The 16389-nt window shown below is 34.2% G+C and overlaps 1 protein-coding gene across 1 annotated transcript in view; it reads left to right on the top strand.

The window, feature by feature from the left end:
* LOC126735915 (adipokinetic hormone/corazonin-related peptide receptor variant I) overlaps nucleotides 1-16131 on the top strand; it is a 100529-nt gene extending 84398 nt beyond the window's left edge. Inside the window, exons 6-7 of the mRNA XM_050440038.1 lie at nucleotides 11971-12097; nucleotides 14719-16131. Of these exons, the coding sequence (XP_050295995.1) occupies nucleotides 11971-12097; nucleotides 14719-14977 (386 nt within the window). The 3' untranslated portion in view covers nucleotides 14978-16131. The remainder of the gene's footprint in view (nucleotides 1-11970; nucleotides 12098-14718) is intronic.
* The last annotated feature ends 258 nt before the right edge of the window (nucleotides 16132-16389 follow it).

Genomic DNA, 16389 nt, shown 5'->3' with positions numbered 1-16389 from the left:
GCCATACTATTGATTGACTATGATAAAATCAATACGATTTCTAGTATCATAATCATGAACATTAATAAAGAAATTAACCATCTCATAAACGTAGGTAGGTAAGAATTATTTATTACTTTATAAGCAATATTTCAATCTGCACAATGCATATCTGCTGCGTTTCAGGACGCATTGCTCACTTTTGTACTATTTGAAATTCCGCCGCTCTATATTTCGGTATACTGAGCAATAAAATTAAACAATTTTGCAAATGATGCTAACCTATTGTAAAGTAAAAATTTCGTATGTGTTATTACATTTTTGCCTATTCTAGATATAAAACCTACCTTTTGCGAAAAGTTTCTCAATATAGAATGAGCATAAATGTTCAATTGAGGATCCTGTAAAATTCCTTAGTTATTTAATATATTTCTCATACTGCAATTTAGCGCAAATTAAATTAGTATTAAAATTTTCTATATTTACTAAACTTAATTTATTGTTTGCCATACACACTGAATTTTGATTTTGTGATATTCATGCTAAGATTATTTTTGCACAGTCATTAAAACGCTCGACTCACAGTCACAGTCTTGCAAGAATGTCGATTGACCAATGATTTCCAATAATTTCTTGTATATTACCACAGTCTTGATCGATCTAAAATTCAAGTTGCTGCTTAGAACCTGGAATTTTTGGCATCGGAACCACTAATGATGACTTCCATTCCATTCCTCTAGAAAATGCGTCTTAGAAAATGATGCATTTAAAATATCTAATACTCGATTTCCAGCAACTGCAAAAGCATATTTAAAAACCCTTATTAAAATGTCATGTCGCCACTGACACTTTTTAGTCCACGCACAATTCTTTAAAGCGTCAAACAATGAAACGTTTTTAAACCTAGTGTAAGCCTGTAATTCTCTACATTTTTATCTAGATTCAAATTAAAGTACGTCAGATTAGCAGCTAGTCAAGTTATTGCCGATATGATATTCTCAATGCTCTCCACAAAATACTTATTATATTCATTGGCTAATTCCTTATCTATTCTCAGTAGTCCCCATTGAAAAACAGTGTTCTTTAGCCACATACGCTTTTATTCGGAAGTAGTGTCTTTAAGTGTTTCCATAGTTCTGTTGAGTTTTGCTTATTTTCATATTTTGCCTCTCTGAAATATTTGTCTTTTTCATGCCTATTATTTTGCAATATTTCATAATTTGTCTTATTTCGTACTTTATCTCTGTACTGCTGATTCTTTTTTGATTTTATTATACGGCGGATTGTATTTATTACTAACGTTACATCTTCTACAAATCTATTGGCAATCATGTCGACGTCTAAAACTCAACCGGTCAGAACCTCTATCAGTGGACCTTGAAACTGAATAGCATCATACTTTTCCTAGCACCTTTTGAAATAATTTATCGTATAATTATAATTTCCAGATATTTGTTGTATATCAGTAGTTAAAATGCAATGATCTCTGATTTTCGGTGTCAAATTTACTTTATGTCACAGGTTTTCTCTATAGAGACTTAAAGTAAAACTTATCACCATAAAACGAGTATTTTAAAATGCCATCTGGACACCATGACTCCTTCAAAATTAGATATCCGATACAGAAAAATGATTCGAAAAATACGCATTTTCAGTCTGTGGAGGGCAGTAAGGAACAGTAAATAAATATTTCAACAATTATATGCCACAATTTATAAGGACAATAACCAGTCATATTTTTGAACACACTCTGTACTACAGATCTTATATTTGATACCGTTTCGTACAAGAGCCTTACCACTTCTCTTGTTTGTTGTGGACATTGCTTCAGGTGATAATCATCAATGTTTGTTTTAATTATTTACGTCTTATGCAGTCTGATCAATATTTAGTTTAATATCCTTCATTTACTTACGTTATTACCACAATTTTTAACATCTTGCTCTTGACCACATTTAGCACAAACATTTTTTTCCTCACATTCTTCTTGTTGATGCCTATATTTGCAACACTTGAAGCATATAAATTATTTCATAATCAGTATAAACCATGCAACGACTTATATATACAGGGTGTTTCAGAACTATGGGATCAAACTTCTAGGGGTTCAGTAGAATAGTAGAATCCATTTGAGTAAAGGAACCCATGTCCGGAAATGTGTCACTACGCCACTACGGCCCTAAGACGCGTTTAAATTTAGAAAAAATATTAATTACCTAAATAGGATCTGCATTTATTTTCACTTTTTGTATATGATACCATCACAACAATTGTTCAAAATGTCTTCCTCCAACCACCATACACCGATTTAAATGCCGCACATGATTTCGGCGGACTACACTAAAAATTTGATCCTCGTTTTGAATGATTTCAAATGCTGCTGTTATTCATCCAATTAAGTCTAAGAAAAAATCGAGCGACGTTAAATCGGGTGACTTAGGAGGCCAAGAAACTGCTCCACTTCTGGCAATCCAACAGTGCCCAAACCGCTAAGCCAAATACTGGTGTACTTGTACAGCAAAGTGAGCCGGCGCTCCATCATGCTGAAACCACATTTGCTGTCTAACGTTTAGTGAAACATTTTCAAGGAGTTCTGGGAGAACTTCCTCCAAGAAACGCAGATAAATAGGTACTGTTTACCGTTCCGGTAGAAGGTATGGCCCAATTAAATATACATCAACAATGCCTGCCCATACGTTGACAGACCAACGATTCTGATGTTTTCTTCGAAAAATTGCATAAGGATTTTCTTCGTCCCAAACATGGCTATTCCTACTATTAAAAATACCAACTCTTGAGAAAGAGGCTTCATCGGTCTACAAAACATATCGTAAAAAATTTGGTTGTGCAATGATGTGATCCAGAAGCCATCGACAAAATTGAACTCTAGGATGATAATCGGCTGCAGTCATACCTTGAACTTTCTGGAAGTGGTAAGGATGGAGTTGTTGCTCGTGTAGTACCCGCCAGACAGAAGCGTTACTCGTATTCATATTCTTAGCGACGTCATGTGTGCTATTTGATGGTTCATCGGCAACATCCTGAAGCACCTCTTCTTCAAATGCGACTGTTCTTATGGTTCGAGCAACCCCAGTATCATGCATCTTGGTCTTAAACATGCATGTCTCAGCGAGCCGCCGATGAACCGCAATAAACTTTTTGTATCCAGGATGCTGTCGTTCGGGATAACGTTCATGAAACAACCGCGATGCTGGTCGTGGATTGCAGTTTGTTGCTCCGTATGCCAAATGCATATCCGCCAATTCTTGATTGGTAAAGTTTTCCATTAACAATAAATGTTTAAAAATTGTAAGCTATAAAATTTTTAAACATGACATTGAAAATTGACATTGATAAGCGTTGATTTTAAACAATTGTTGTTATGGTATCATGTACAAAAGGTAAAAATAAATGCAGCAGATCCTATTTAGGTAATTAATGTTTTTTATAAATTTTAACGCGTCTTAGGGCCGTAGTGGCGTAGTGACGCATTTCCGGACATGGGTTCCTATACTCAAATAGATTCTTTTGTAGCACTGAGCAACCCCCAGAAGTTTGATCCCATAGTTCTGAAACACCCTGTATTTATTCTTTTATTAAACATCAATATGTTTGAGTCCACCTCAAAAATAAGGTTAAATTTTCTATATATTTTTTTAAATTTAATTGGTAAAAAAGTGTTTTTGCCATTTTTATTCTCTGTTCACGTAATTTACGTCCTTTTACTTCATATTCTTGACCAAACTTGTTCTGTATTTCTCATTAAATAATTGAAATTTATTTTTCATACTTTAATATTAGTCTACCTGATTTCGTACATTCATCATATTTTTGTTAAATAAGACTTTATTTTATATGAAATAAAGATTAAAATTCTTGTATCTTTTTTTCACGAATTCTCATTTTTCTTTTTATGGTTTTCCAACCGTAGTAATATATTGGTTACTTAATGATTTTTAAGTTATTTATTTTTGAACTCACGTTCTTTTATATATTAAAGCTTTGTGTTTAATTTTTCATTCACAAATTTTTAATCCTTTCCTAAAATAATAAAATTTTCATGTTTCTACTTTTTACTTGAAAGTACAATTTATTTATTTAATTATTTTATTTATCTATTAACTCTTAAAAATGTATTTTTTGTCTTTTTTCGTGAACTGATTCTTGATTTGATTTTCCCTTAGTTTTCTTATTAATAATTTTTTTAATGCTTTAATTTTAATTTTAAAGTCTTTAAAATTTTTAAACTTTAGATTAATTAATTAGTTTTTTGGCTATTTCAATATATACATATTTTTTTTTAAGAAATATATGTTAAACCTTGTTTTTCAATAAGAAAATTCAATGTCTGTCTCAATTTATTTTTTCCTTTATTTATTATAATTTTTCTTTATAGATTATTTTTTGACTTCTTTATTTTTTAAATTTTCTTCTTGTCTTTTGTTCAATTTTTTAAATTTCATTTTATGATGTTATAAATTTTAGTCTTGCTTTAAAAAAAAATAAATAAATCTAAGGCTCTCTTAATTTTTATTACTTTTTGGTTTATTACTATTATTTTTGCTTTTTCTTGTAAATTGTTTTTTAAATTTTTGAATATTAAATATAAATTTTGTATTTAAGCTTGAAATGGTAAATAATCAGTTATTTTCAGTATTTCAGTATGATTTTTCTTAGCAAATATATTTTTCTTAAGCCTCGTTTTTTCAATTTACCTATTTTTTATTTTCTTTTTATTTCTTAAATAATTTTCTCTTTTTAGTAATTTCTTTTCTTTACCCTTTAAAGATTTATAATAATTAATTTTTCCTGAAACTATTAATTATGTATAACGACTGTATGTATAACTGTATATCAACCACACTTGCTTTAGTCATGCTATGTCAATAAACTTCTACCTTATTTTCTGGTAAAATAAAGTAATTATAATAAAATTAAATAACAAATACAAAAATAACAAGAACGAAAAAAAAAAGATTCAGCGATGTTCGATAAATATAACACATTTTAGATCCCCATACACCTAGACAGCATTCATTAAATAAATACCTCAATTCTGATCCATGACTGTAGACATGTTTTTGCAAAACCATTAACAATTCTTTTTAACTTGGCCCTTAAACAAGAATGTTTTCCTGATCTTTGGAAGTCGTCTAAAATTGTTCCCATACATAAAAAGAATGACAAAAACATGGTTGAAAATTACCGGCCTATCACAATAATAAATAACTTCTCCAAATGTTTTGAGCGCGCACTTCATTCTGCTTTATATCCTAAAGTGGGGAGTCTTATAAATGCTCGACAACATGGATTCATGAAAGGTAGATCTACCACTACAAATTTGATTTCTCTTACAGAATATATCACCGAATCAATAAATGCAAACTCTCAAGTCGATGTTATTTATACAGACTTTTCAAAAGCATTTGACCGACTAGACCACAACATTCTCATTAATAATTTCGACCTATATTATGGATTTTCTTCTTCTTTGTAAAATCTTTTACAGTCCTATCTTACCGAGCGACCACAACACGTGGAATGTTTTGGTCGTAGTTCGGTGCAGATAGTTGCCACTTCCGGAGTCCCACAGGGCTCAATTCTGGGACCACTTCTTTTCAACTCATTCATTAATACAATATCTGACCAACTTGATGTTAATAGCCTGCTGTACGCAGATGACATAAAACTATATATTAGAATTGACTCTATTTTGGATTGTGAGCAGCTACAAAATAATTTAAGTCTTTTGAATACATGGTGTAAAAATAATAATCTACCCCTTAATGCGGCTAAATGTAATGTTGTCTCATTTGGCTTAAAGAAAAACTTCATTACTTACAACTATACCATAGATGATGTTATTCTGCCTAGATCAACTGAATTTAGAGATTTAGGGGTGATCTTTGACAGCTCTTTCTCTTTTCAACCGCATATTTTAGATATTGTCAAGCGCAGTTATAGAATGTTGGGATATATCATCAGGAACTCGCAAAATTTTAATATTGTTCTTAATCTAAAAATCCTGTACTTTTCTTATGTCAGATCAATATTGGAATATGCATCCCAAGTTTGGTCACCATATTATACAAATCATATTCATGAACTTGAAAATATTCAACGAAAATTTCTCAAATATCTTTGGTACAAGAGTGACGGAGTGTACCCAGAAATTGCTTTCCCACATCAGCGTTTATTGGAAAGATTTTCGTTTGCTTTGCTGGAGGATCGGCGAAAATCCGCTGATTTGCAATTTTTATTTAAGTTGGTAAATAATATTATTGACTCACCAGATCTATTGCAGCAACTAAATTTTCATGTGTCTCGCATATCAGCAAGGAATACATCAACTTTTTACCTATCAAGACCTAGAACCAACATTTGTAAATTTTCTCCTCTGCGCAGAGCATGTAACATACATGACTCTGTTCTGGATCAGTGTGACATCTTTAATTGCAGTTTATCGGAAATTAAAAGAGTACACTTTTCCTAGATGTTTTACTTTTAATTTACTTTGTCTATATTTCTTTTAATACCATTTGCTTGTAATTATTGATAATATTGTATTATTTTTAATTTTCTTAAGATACCTATGTTTTGTAATTTATTCTGTGGAGTGGTGTAAATAAATAAATAAATAAATAAATATAAGAAAACTTGTCCTGTACGTAATTGGGAACTAATCCAGACAATCCAGACCTACGTAATGGGAATGAAAACACAAAGAGCTATAGTTAAATATCTATTCAGGTCAAGGGTTTAGCAGTTTAATAAACTGGCAAGCAGAAAATTGATGTTCATTGCCCAGCAGGATGCTTGTTACACGATTTTGCTTAAGGCAACCTTGTTATCCCGAAGGATTAAAGAGCTTTAATTTTTTAAGGGAGAAAAATACGCTTTTTTTTATTCACGTGGAAAGTTTCAGTCCAGAAAAATTCATTTAATTCCTGTAAAATGAAAAAACTAATCCCTTTTACTCTCGTCAAAACTAAAACGAAAAAAGGTCATAAATAAATCCCTAAGAGAGTGATCGAAACTTTCCTATTTTATCTTTTACTAAAGCCCCTAAGGGTTGTTAACTAGCGGATCCTTGTTAACACTCAAAAGCAGACGGTTGTTGTCTTCTTAACTTAGTTTTGTGTCTCGACAATTTTAGTTGAAGTTCGCCTCGGCCATATTAGCTGGAATTAACGTCATAATTTATTCCATTGTTAGGACTTTTAAGTACTTTCTTCACCTCCTGTTTCTGTATTACCCGTCTAGTCTTAAGGAATCTTAAATGTGTTGAATATTTAGGTTATATTATGTTCTTATGTGGTACGAGATTGCTTTCAAATGTTCCCATGTAAGTCAAAAACCTTTTATATCACTTCTACTTTTTTTCACATTTAAAAGTGTTAACTATTTAGTTTTTCTCCATCTCCAGATATGTTTGCACTCCTCTGATTTAATTGTTTTACTTTATACTTAAATCGCCTTTAAAATAGGTCCTTAATATACTTTTCCAGATTATTTTGTATTCCAAATTTTCTGGAATGGCACGTTAAATTTCTTTAATTTGCTTCTTTTAGTACAAAACTGAAAGACATAGTTCTCTAGGACTTCCAGGAAGTTACATCTCACTTCTGTTTAAAGAAATTTAAACCCCAATCTATATCTAAGCTTTCCTATGATTTCATATTTCTTCAAATGTGTCTGTTAAGATCTTGCAGGATTTCAACAAGTTGTAATTATCTTTTGTTTCCTGTTTTCAATTTTGATACCTATTTTATCCTTGATTGATGTATTTGGGACTAAGCAATACTTTGGTTGCATATTGCTTAATTCAACTCAAAACGTGTTTTTCCTTCGATTTTCTCTTTTTTATCTTTATAATGGATTATTCTAGATTATTTTTCTGAAAATCTAGAAACTTGATTTTTCTTGGCTTTGACCAAGCTCTGATTCAAAATCAAGATCACTTTAGAGAACTATTATTTGGACTGTTCTTACAGTCTTTAGGGAACTAAGGACAAAGACTCTTTGATCTCCCTATGTAAAACACGGCCACGAAATCCATGCTTGCATACGACTTTCGTTCTTTTTATGTTAAACCTAATAATAATTCACTGTTTTCTTAAAATCACCTTCAAAACTAGTAATTTTCAGATATCTTTGAATTCCCATTTTTCTGGAAATCATTGTCAGGCACCCCTAGTTTGCTTTTTTAAAACTTCTTTGCTAAAATATTCCTTTTTGTATTTTACCAGGCTTTTCTCCTTAGTAATTATCCCGTTACAAATTGATTGATTGGCATTTTTTATTTATTGCAATACATTTTCTGCAGTGATTACATCGTTTCTAGATATCTCAGTTAAATGTCTGGTTTCTTGTTCAATTGATAGAAAAGGTCGTATGTAGAACTAAACGTTATTTGATATTACAATAAGATTCCATTTGAAATGTATATCTGTTTAGGTTTTCAGATAATTTTGTATTCAAAATTTTCTGGAATGGTCCTTTAGATTCGTTCAGCTTGTTTCTTGTAGTCCAGATGTCCTTACTTCCTTTCTTTCTTGTGCTAATTGTGTTGATATTTAATCTCCAATTTTCTTAATAATCCCCAACGATTATCTACACTTTTTCCAGGCTTATCAAAACACTGTACCAAGAAAAGGCTCCATGATTTCAAATGCATATCTACATTTACCTATATTTTCGTTATATAAATTTAATATTTTTCATCTAGGGAAAAAATTAAAATATAGAAAAATTATTTTGTAAGTTCATTGTTAAGCTGCGGATAAATTAGGCTTTACTTCATGCGATGAAAAGAAAATTCCTTAAGGCTCTTATAGGGGTCGCTGTTACTTCCAGATGGCTTCCCTCCCTTCAAATCTCCGGGCATGGATGTATTATATCCATGCCTTTTGCAAAACGGGTTAGAAGTACTAACCCCACACATAGTCAGACTATTCAGGTCGTCCCTTACTCAGGGCTATGTTCAAAGTTATGGCGTCAAGTGAAAGTCGTCTTCATTCCGAAACCCGGAAAAGGCGATTTTACAGATCCCAAATCGTACCGACCTATCAGCCTTACCAGCTTTATGCTGAAGGCGATGGAGAGGCTGATTGATCAATACCTTAAGGAAAGCATCCTGGTCAACAAACCACTGCATGTGCACCAATACGCCTATCAGGCGGGCAAATCTACGAACCTGGCCTACACCACCTCGTTAGGAAGGTGGAGGGTGCTCTGGGTAGTGGCAAGGCCTGTCTGGGTGCGTTTCTAGACATTGAAGGTTCACAACACCCCTTTGCATTAATCTGCCAAGCACTCGAGAGCCGCGGCTCAGAACTCTGTTTGGTTAGCCGGATAGAGGCCATGCTCTCGAAACGTCATGTATCTGCCCGGCTCAACAACAAGATTATCGAAACGTTGGCGGCTAGGGGCTGCCCGCAGGGAGGAGTATTGTCCCTTACCTTGTGGTGCCTTGTGGTCGACAGCCTGATAAATCTTTTAAACAATGCTGGCCTATACACACAGGCCTACGCTGATGATCTGGTAATCCTTTGCCCAGGGAAAGACGCCGTCTCAATGCGGGGCCCTATGATGAGAGCCCTGCGTATGGTCGACATATGGTGCCACTCGGGGAGTCTCAGGATTAACCCCAAAAAAGCAGAGCTCCTACTATTCACGAGGAGACGTAACTTTGGCACGCCCCCTGTTATATCTCTAGGTGGCGTGCAGTTGCATTACTCCAGGACAGTTCGATTTCTGGGAATCAAGTTGGATCCCAAACTCTCCTGGCACGATCATGCAGACACCAGAATGAAGAAGGCTACCTGCGTGCTATGGGCCTGCAGGCGGGCTTTCGGCAATACCTGGGGTCTGTCTCCTAAGATCCTCCACTGGATCTACTTGCGCATTGTGAGACCTCTTCTCACATACGGGGCTATCGTTTGGTGGCCATGTACGGAGAAAGCGAAAATTCGTGCTCAACTGGACAGAGTCCAACGTCTTGCATGTCTTAGCATAACGGGTTCCATGCGGACGGCGCCAACTAGAGCGCTTGAGACTCTGCTGAGCCTTCCGCCTCTGGACCTCGTTCTGCAATTCGAGGCAATGAGGACTGCGTACAGGCTATACGTCCTCGGCGAACTACGTGCTGGCGAGACCGGTCACGCAAAAATTTGGTCACTCTCTCCTTCTGATGGGCAGTGACTACTTGGCTCCAGGAACTGTGAACTGCGAGGGATTCGTGACGCACATTGCAGGCAGAGAGGAGTGGCAGCATTCCAACAGACCTGCATTGCTAAATAGGGGGACCATCTTGTACACAGATGGCTCCAGAATGAATAACAGAGCTGGATCAGGGCTTATTGGTGGGATCCCACATACCAGTAGGGCATACTCGCTGGGGGAGCACGCCACTATCTTCCAGGCCGAAGTATTCGCTGTATTAAAATGCGGACAGAAAATCCTAAGCTGCGGACACCGCAATACAGTCGTATCAATATGCTCGGACAGCAGAGCTGCCATTAAGGCTATCACGGCCGCAAAGGTAAGCTCCAAGCTTGTGCTAGAGTGCATAAAAGTCCTGAAAAAACTGGTACAGGTTGGATGCAGGGTCCAGCTCGTCTGGATACCTGGCCACGCAGGCCATGCAGGGAATGAGGAAGCGGACTCTCTTGCCAGACTGGGATCCGCGAATGTGCCGATGGGGCCGGAACCCATAGTTGGTATTGCCAAATGCGTTGCGGTCGCGTCAATGAAGGGTCTGCTAGACAAGTGGACCCACCGAAGATGGACTGAGTCCCCCCTGGTATGAGACAGGCCAAAGCGCACATAGGTGGGCTCTCTGCCTGTCTCACCAAAAATCTACTACGCCTAAAAAGACGCGAAATTCGGCTAAAGGTCTTTTAACCGGTCACTGGCACTTAAGAAGCCATCTCCATACTATCGGTATTGCGGATAACCCGGAATGCCGATGGTGCTGTGAGGAGGATTAAACCGTTAACCATGTAGTCGGAGAGTGCCCAGCACTCACGCGCGCCAGGTTCAAATACTTGGGTAACACTTTCAGTGTACCGAGCGACTTTAAGTCCTTTAGACCAGAGAGCCTTATCGGTTTCTCTAAGGCCGTTGGGCTCTGGTAATCTAAAGAGAAAACTCTTCTAAGGTGAAGTTGGATCATTACGGATGATATTATATATAGTACTTTTGATCCACGATTTTTCAATCCATATAAGTTTTTTTTAGTACACACAGTACTTTAATACACTTGACATGACCATAGTTCAATTGCATAATCTCTCATTTTCTTACCTTGGATCAAAATGTGGGCTTATATCTAAGTCATTGCAAGCTTCATTTTCAGTATCAGTATCCCTTTTAGATTAATTAAAAAGTACGTTTTTAGTATACTAGTATGAGGTGCCCTCAATTTTGATTCCATGATGATACATTTTCCTGATGATGAATTTGATGCAGATAAATTTTCTAATTTTAAATCATCTTGTGCCTCATTACCACTATAAAACTATAATACAACTTGCATAAAAGAAATTAAAATACACAGCATCCTTAAAGAACGACTTATGATTAATGATTTTGTCCTCCATTATACAGCATAACTGCTAAGAATAAGCGTCTCATTATTGATCCTAAAAAAGCCCCTAAAGAAAAATAACTTGTCTTAAATTTTTTCGTGAAAGAAAGTGAAATAATGTAGTTAATAGCTTTCGAAGATTCTTTAAAACTTGTTTCCCGTAGTCGTTCAACTTAAATTAAATTTCCGTGACAGCTAATCTTAAAGTAAGCCTGAAGAGTTATCGGGCTGGAAAAATATAGAACCATGTTGTCTTTCGAAAGTTCGAGCGCTTATCAAAAATTTTAGTTGCCTTAAAAACACCGGCTTTTAATCTTATTACAGTAATTTTCATGTTGTAAAGTTAATGGCTGATGAATTTATTAATCTAGAATTATTCGTATATTTTTTAATTTTTACAGCTGACAGTATCACGAGATCAAGTCTGGGATTCCTTGGAAAAGCAAAAATACGGACCCTTAAGATGACAATAATCATTGTCTTCGTATTCTTTGTGTGTTGGACGCCATATCATGTGATGTGTATTTGGTAAGTAATTTTATATATATAATTATTAATTTTACGTTTATGTCTAACTTGAAAATTATTTTAATTTATCCTTGACCAGCTTGTTTTTTTGGATGCTTTTGAGTTTCATCTAAGATACATCTTAGAGGTTTTCTCATGAATGGTCACTTACATCTTACATGGTCACCAAATCAATATATTCTATTCGATCAGACTCAGCTACTATACTTTGGCTATTTCCTTCTTAAGATGTTTTATTACCATATAATATTTGAGAGCTTTTCGTCTAAGTCAAGCAGCTCCTCTCCATTCTTAGTTTTTGATTGCTAAAATTAATGAATTGAATGGGCTGAATGAATTGTATCTTCAAAATAAAAAAAATCATAAAACATATCACGTCTTCTAAATAAAGTAAAAATATTATTCATCTGTAACAAAAAACCAGTCCAACTCTATATACGTCAATGGTAAAGGAGCAAAAACAATTGAATAGTTCTTTATATACAATATAAAATATTTTTCTGACATACTCAATTTCTTAATGTTGCAGGATTCTCAAAACTCGGCTATCAGGAGCTATTAGGTGATCCATTAGAAATTTCCTCTCGTTAAATAGCTAAATAGAAGAATCAATCGTTGATTTCTGAACCTGGTTATGAGAGTAACACTTTCCTTGGTTCTTATTATAATTGTCTGACATATTTTCTTTGTAACCTGTATTAGTTGCTTTATTTTTCAATCTAGCTTAATCTGACCTAGGCCTAAGTATTTATTGGTAGTACCTGTATTACTTAGTTATGGCTTCAAAGGGTTCTTTGGGGCTTAGGATTAAGATAAGGAAAGAGAAACACGATTACTCCATCTTAATTTTTTTTTTATATAGTGTATTCGTGTTTCTTGATAGACCTTCCTTCTCTTTTCTTTTAGCCGTTACATCCTTCTATTTTCTTTGCTATTAGCTTTCTATTGTAATTCTTAGTCCTAGTGACGTATCCTCCATAGCCTTGACTCTAACTAGTCTTTCTGAAACATTTTTCATTCCATTGATGATAGGTTAGCAAGATTTAGGAAATCCCAGGAATATGCTTCATCTACTCTATTATAATTACATTGACACTGATTTTAATATTACAAAACTGCATCTGATGTCGATATTTTTGAGGCAAGATTTCATCTGCTTGGAACAAGTATGTAAACGTGATTTACAAGTCTTTTTTCAGATTATCGCTTGGCCTCTTGAAACGAGCTTATCGCATCTTACTTTGACTATTTAAATAAGAATTCAAGTTACAAAGAAAATCTTTTAAAGATCGTCATTTAATACGTGGTTTTTGTCAAAAAATTGCAAGGAGCATTATCGAAAGCCTTTAAGAAATGTCTATATACTATTTCTACGTTTTGAGTCTCCACCTACGGACTCAATAAGCTTATTGGTCGCTATTTAGATTGCGCTTGCGTGTTACGCAAAGTTGACAAATACTGACTGGTATAGTAAAAATTATGTTTTTAATTGGACAGTGTAAAATACTTAGATATAAGATTTAAAACGTTCTAAATTAATAACATCGATGTGTAAAACGTACGTTTTAACCCTAACAATATATAAAACCCTTGTGTAGATGATAAAGTAAGATAAATGTAGCATATACGTCCATGAATCTTCGGTTTCAAAATAACGACGTCTCAACAGAAAAATATATACGCGTCAAGTCACATAACGAGGCCATTCAAATTGACACTTTTTGCATAGTTATTGAGGATAACAAATGCGAAATAATAAAGAATAATTACCTAAGTTGCAAAGTAAAAAAAAGCAGACGTCTTTTATATAAATGTTTTTTTAACTTTGTTTTCTAAGTCCAGAAACATAATTTGTTCAGTGGAAAATAGTAATTTTTTATGAAGGAAAAATAATAGGATTTTTTGTTTAATATTTACGAAACCATTTATAAGAAAAAACGAATTAGCATCTTCTTAGCACCTTCTCTCAAGAACCTTGCTTAAAGCGTTAAATAAATATGGATTTTTTGATTGTTTGAAAGTTGATTAAAGAAAATCTTAATTAACTGTCATGTCCAGTGATTTAAAAACGTCAAGTGTCATAGTTGCCAAAAATGTCATTCACAAAATTCGATTTAGATCTTAAGGTATTTAGACACTTTGGTGTTGTTATTTGATAAAATTACCTAATAAAACCATAAATCGCTATCATCTGGTATGATTGGCAAATGTCACAACCGTCATCTGTCAATACCCAATACCAAGATTAGAGTCACTACTTTCAATTGTAGAAAATGTTTTTTTCTTTTGAAATATTTTACCACTGATCGAATACATATCACTAATTTTCTTATTTTTTCTATATATAGTATCATGTCCGCTATCAAAGTTCACACATTTTAGCTGTCAAGAACATCAAATGTCATAACTCTCAACTTAAATGTCATGTCTGCAAGGATCCTATACAATGTTGCCGATAAATTTGCAATTTAAGCGGGAAATTTGAATTTATCATCACTAAACTAAATGTATTATTCTCAAATTAAATTGATGCTTGTTTGATATTTTATGAATATCGTTTGTCACGTTTGACAAATATGTCATGGTGACGTAGCACTAGTTAAACATTTAATTGGTTTTAGGTACTGGTACGATCGAGATTCAGCATTACACGTAGACCAAAGGATCCAGCGAGGGCTTTTCTTATTTGCTTGTACAAACTCCTGCGCAAACCCGGTAGTCTATGGCATATTTAATATCAGGGCGCGCAGGAAGGCTGCCAAGGTGAGGCCAAGGGCTTGCAGCAATGCTATTTACCGTACTACCTCTCGCATTCCCCCACCGATCACAGCAGAAACTAGACTGTCGCCCTTAGAAATATCACTTAGGAGTCTTGAGTAGATTTGGAGTTTCTATGTATTTGTAATGCCTTTTAAAGTTTTGTTGTAGATGAGGATTTGTGTAAATTAGAAATGTAACGACTTAACCTTAGAATTGTGCCGTTGTGTTCTGTTTTTTATATATAAAATTGCATGGAACGAAGATATCTTGCATGAGAACATACAGCTATTGTTAATTGAAAAATATATTGGGTCTTGTATCACTAAACTTTACTAGCTTATTCAACTAGGATTGTCAATGATGTCAATAAAATTATTAGGCAGTCTTGAAGATTTGAGACTTTCAGAGCAGTAAAAGCGAGCATTTTACTTTATTGCTTGAAGTGAAAGTGCCAAAGGAGCATAGAATCAGGTGGAGTGGCGTAGGTAGTGACCAAACAGAAGAGTCTTTAATAGGTGCTAATCTGGAATATTCTAGTAAGCTTGATTCTATCATAGAGATTCCAAATGAGGTTCATATTCTCCCTTTTTAATAGGGTGCTTGTAAGATTTTCTCATTCCTGTTTATTCTATAAAATCAAGTGATGCATATTTATATCAGTCGGATTAATGAAAGTGGCTATAACTTATAGATTAAAAATGATGATTTACGGATAAATTAACGGAAATAGGGAGAGAGGGGAGAAAGCTGATGTGATTTGCAGAGTATAAGGGAAACCTTTTTCACAATCAATGATGAGATTCAAAAGAGACTCTTAGGAAAGCGCAAGTTTGAACTGGAGAGGATGTTTATTAGGATGTATATTGTGCTTCTAATTGAATATTACAGATTTTAATACTAGTAATCTTTGATGAAGATTTATTTTGAGACGAATTTAGGGCTTTATAATAAATGAAAAATATTAACAATATTAATTGATTTTTGAGAGAAGGATCATATGGAACTAACGCAGATAATTCTGGGTGGAATTTCTTTTCTAAGATAGTCAGCTTCTACTGGAGCTGGTGACATTTCTGTTTTGGCTGCCTGATAAGGCTCAGTATATGTTTCTGAGGATTAAATGCTTCTTCGCGTTATTGAGTAAGCATAATATTATTAGTTTTGCAATAAATTATTTTTAATGTACTATTGGCATTGATCTTTAAGGGATCTTGGGAGGACTTAAGATCAAAATAAAAGTGATTTACTGTTTTTTTATGCACAAGAAATTGAGAGAGATATGTACTAGCGATTATAATTAAATGGAAGATTTTTGTATTTTGTTTGATGACGATTTTAGTTTTTTGTTAAGACGAGTATTCTGAAGAGCCTAATAATCATGGAAAATCTATCTTCAAATAGAATGATTTTTTAGGGGAGGCTTATGTGGAAAACTAAGATAGTTCCGGAAATGCATTTTTTCCTAATGAAGTCAGTTTCTGCTGGTACGAGTACATACGTACAAGGAAATATCCTGGAAAAAATTTGAGACT

The sequence above is a fragment of the Anthonomus grandis genome, chromosome 5, assembly GCF_022605725.1.
Source record: "Anthonomus grandis grandis chromosome 5, icAntGran1.3, whole genome shotgun sequence".
Lineage (NCBI taxonomy): Eukaryota > Metazoa > Arthropoda > Insecta > Coleoptera > Curculionidae > Anthonomus > Anthonomus grandis.
Note: the sequence above shows the minus strand (reverse complement) of the source record. Positions and strands in the feature narration are given on the sequence as shown.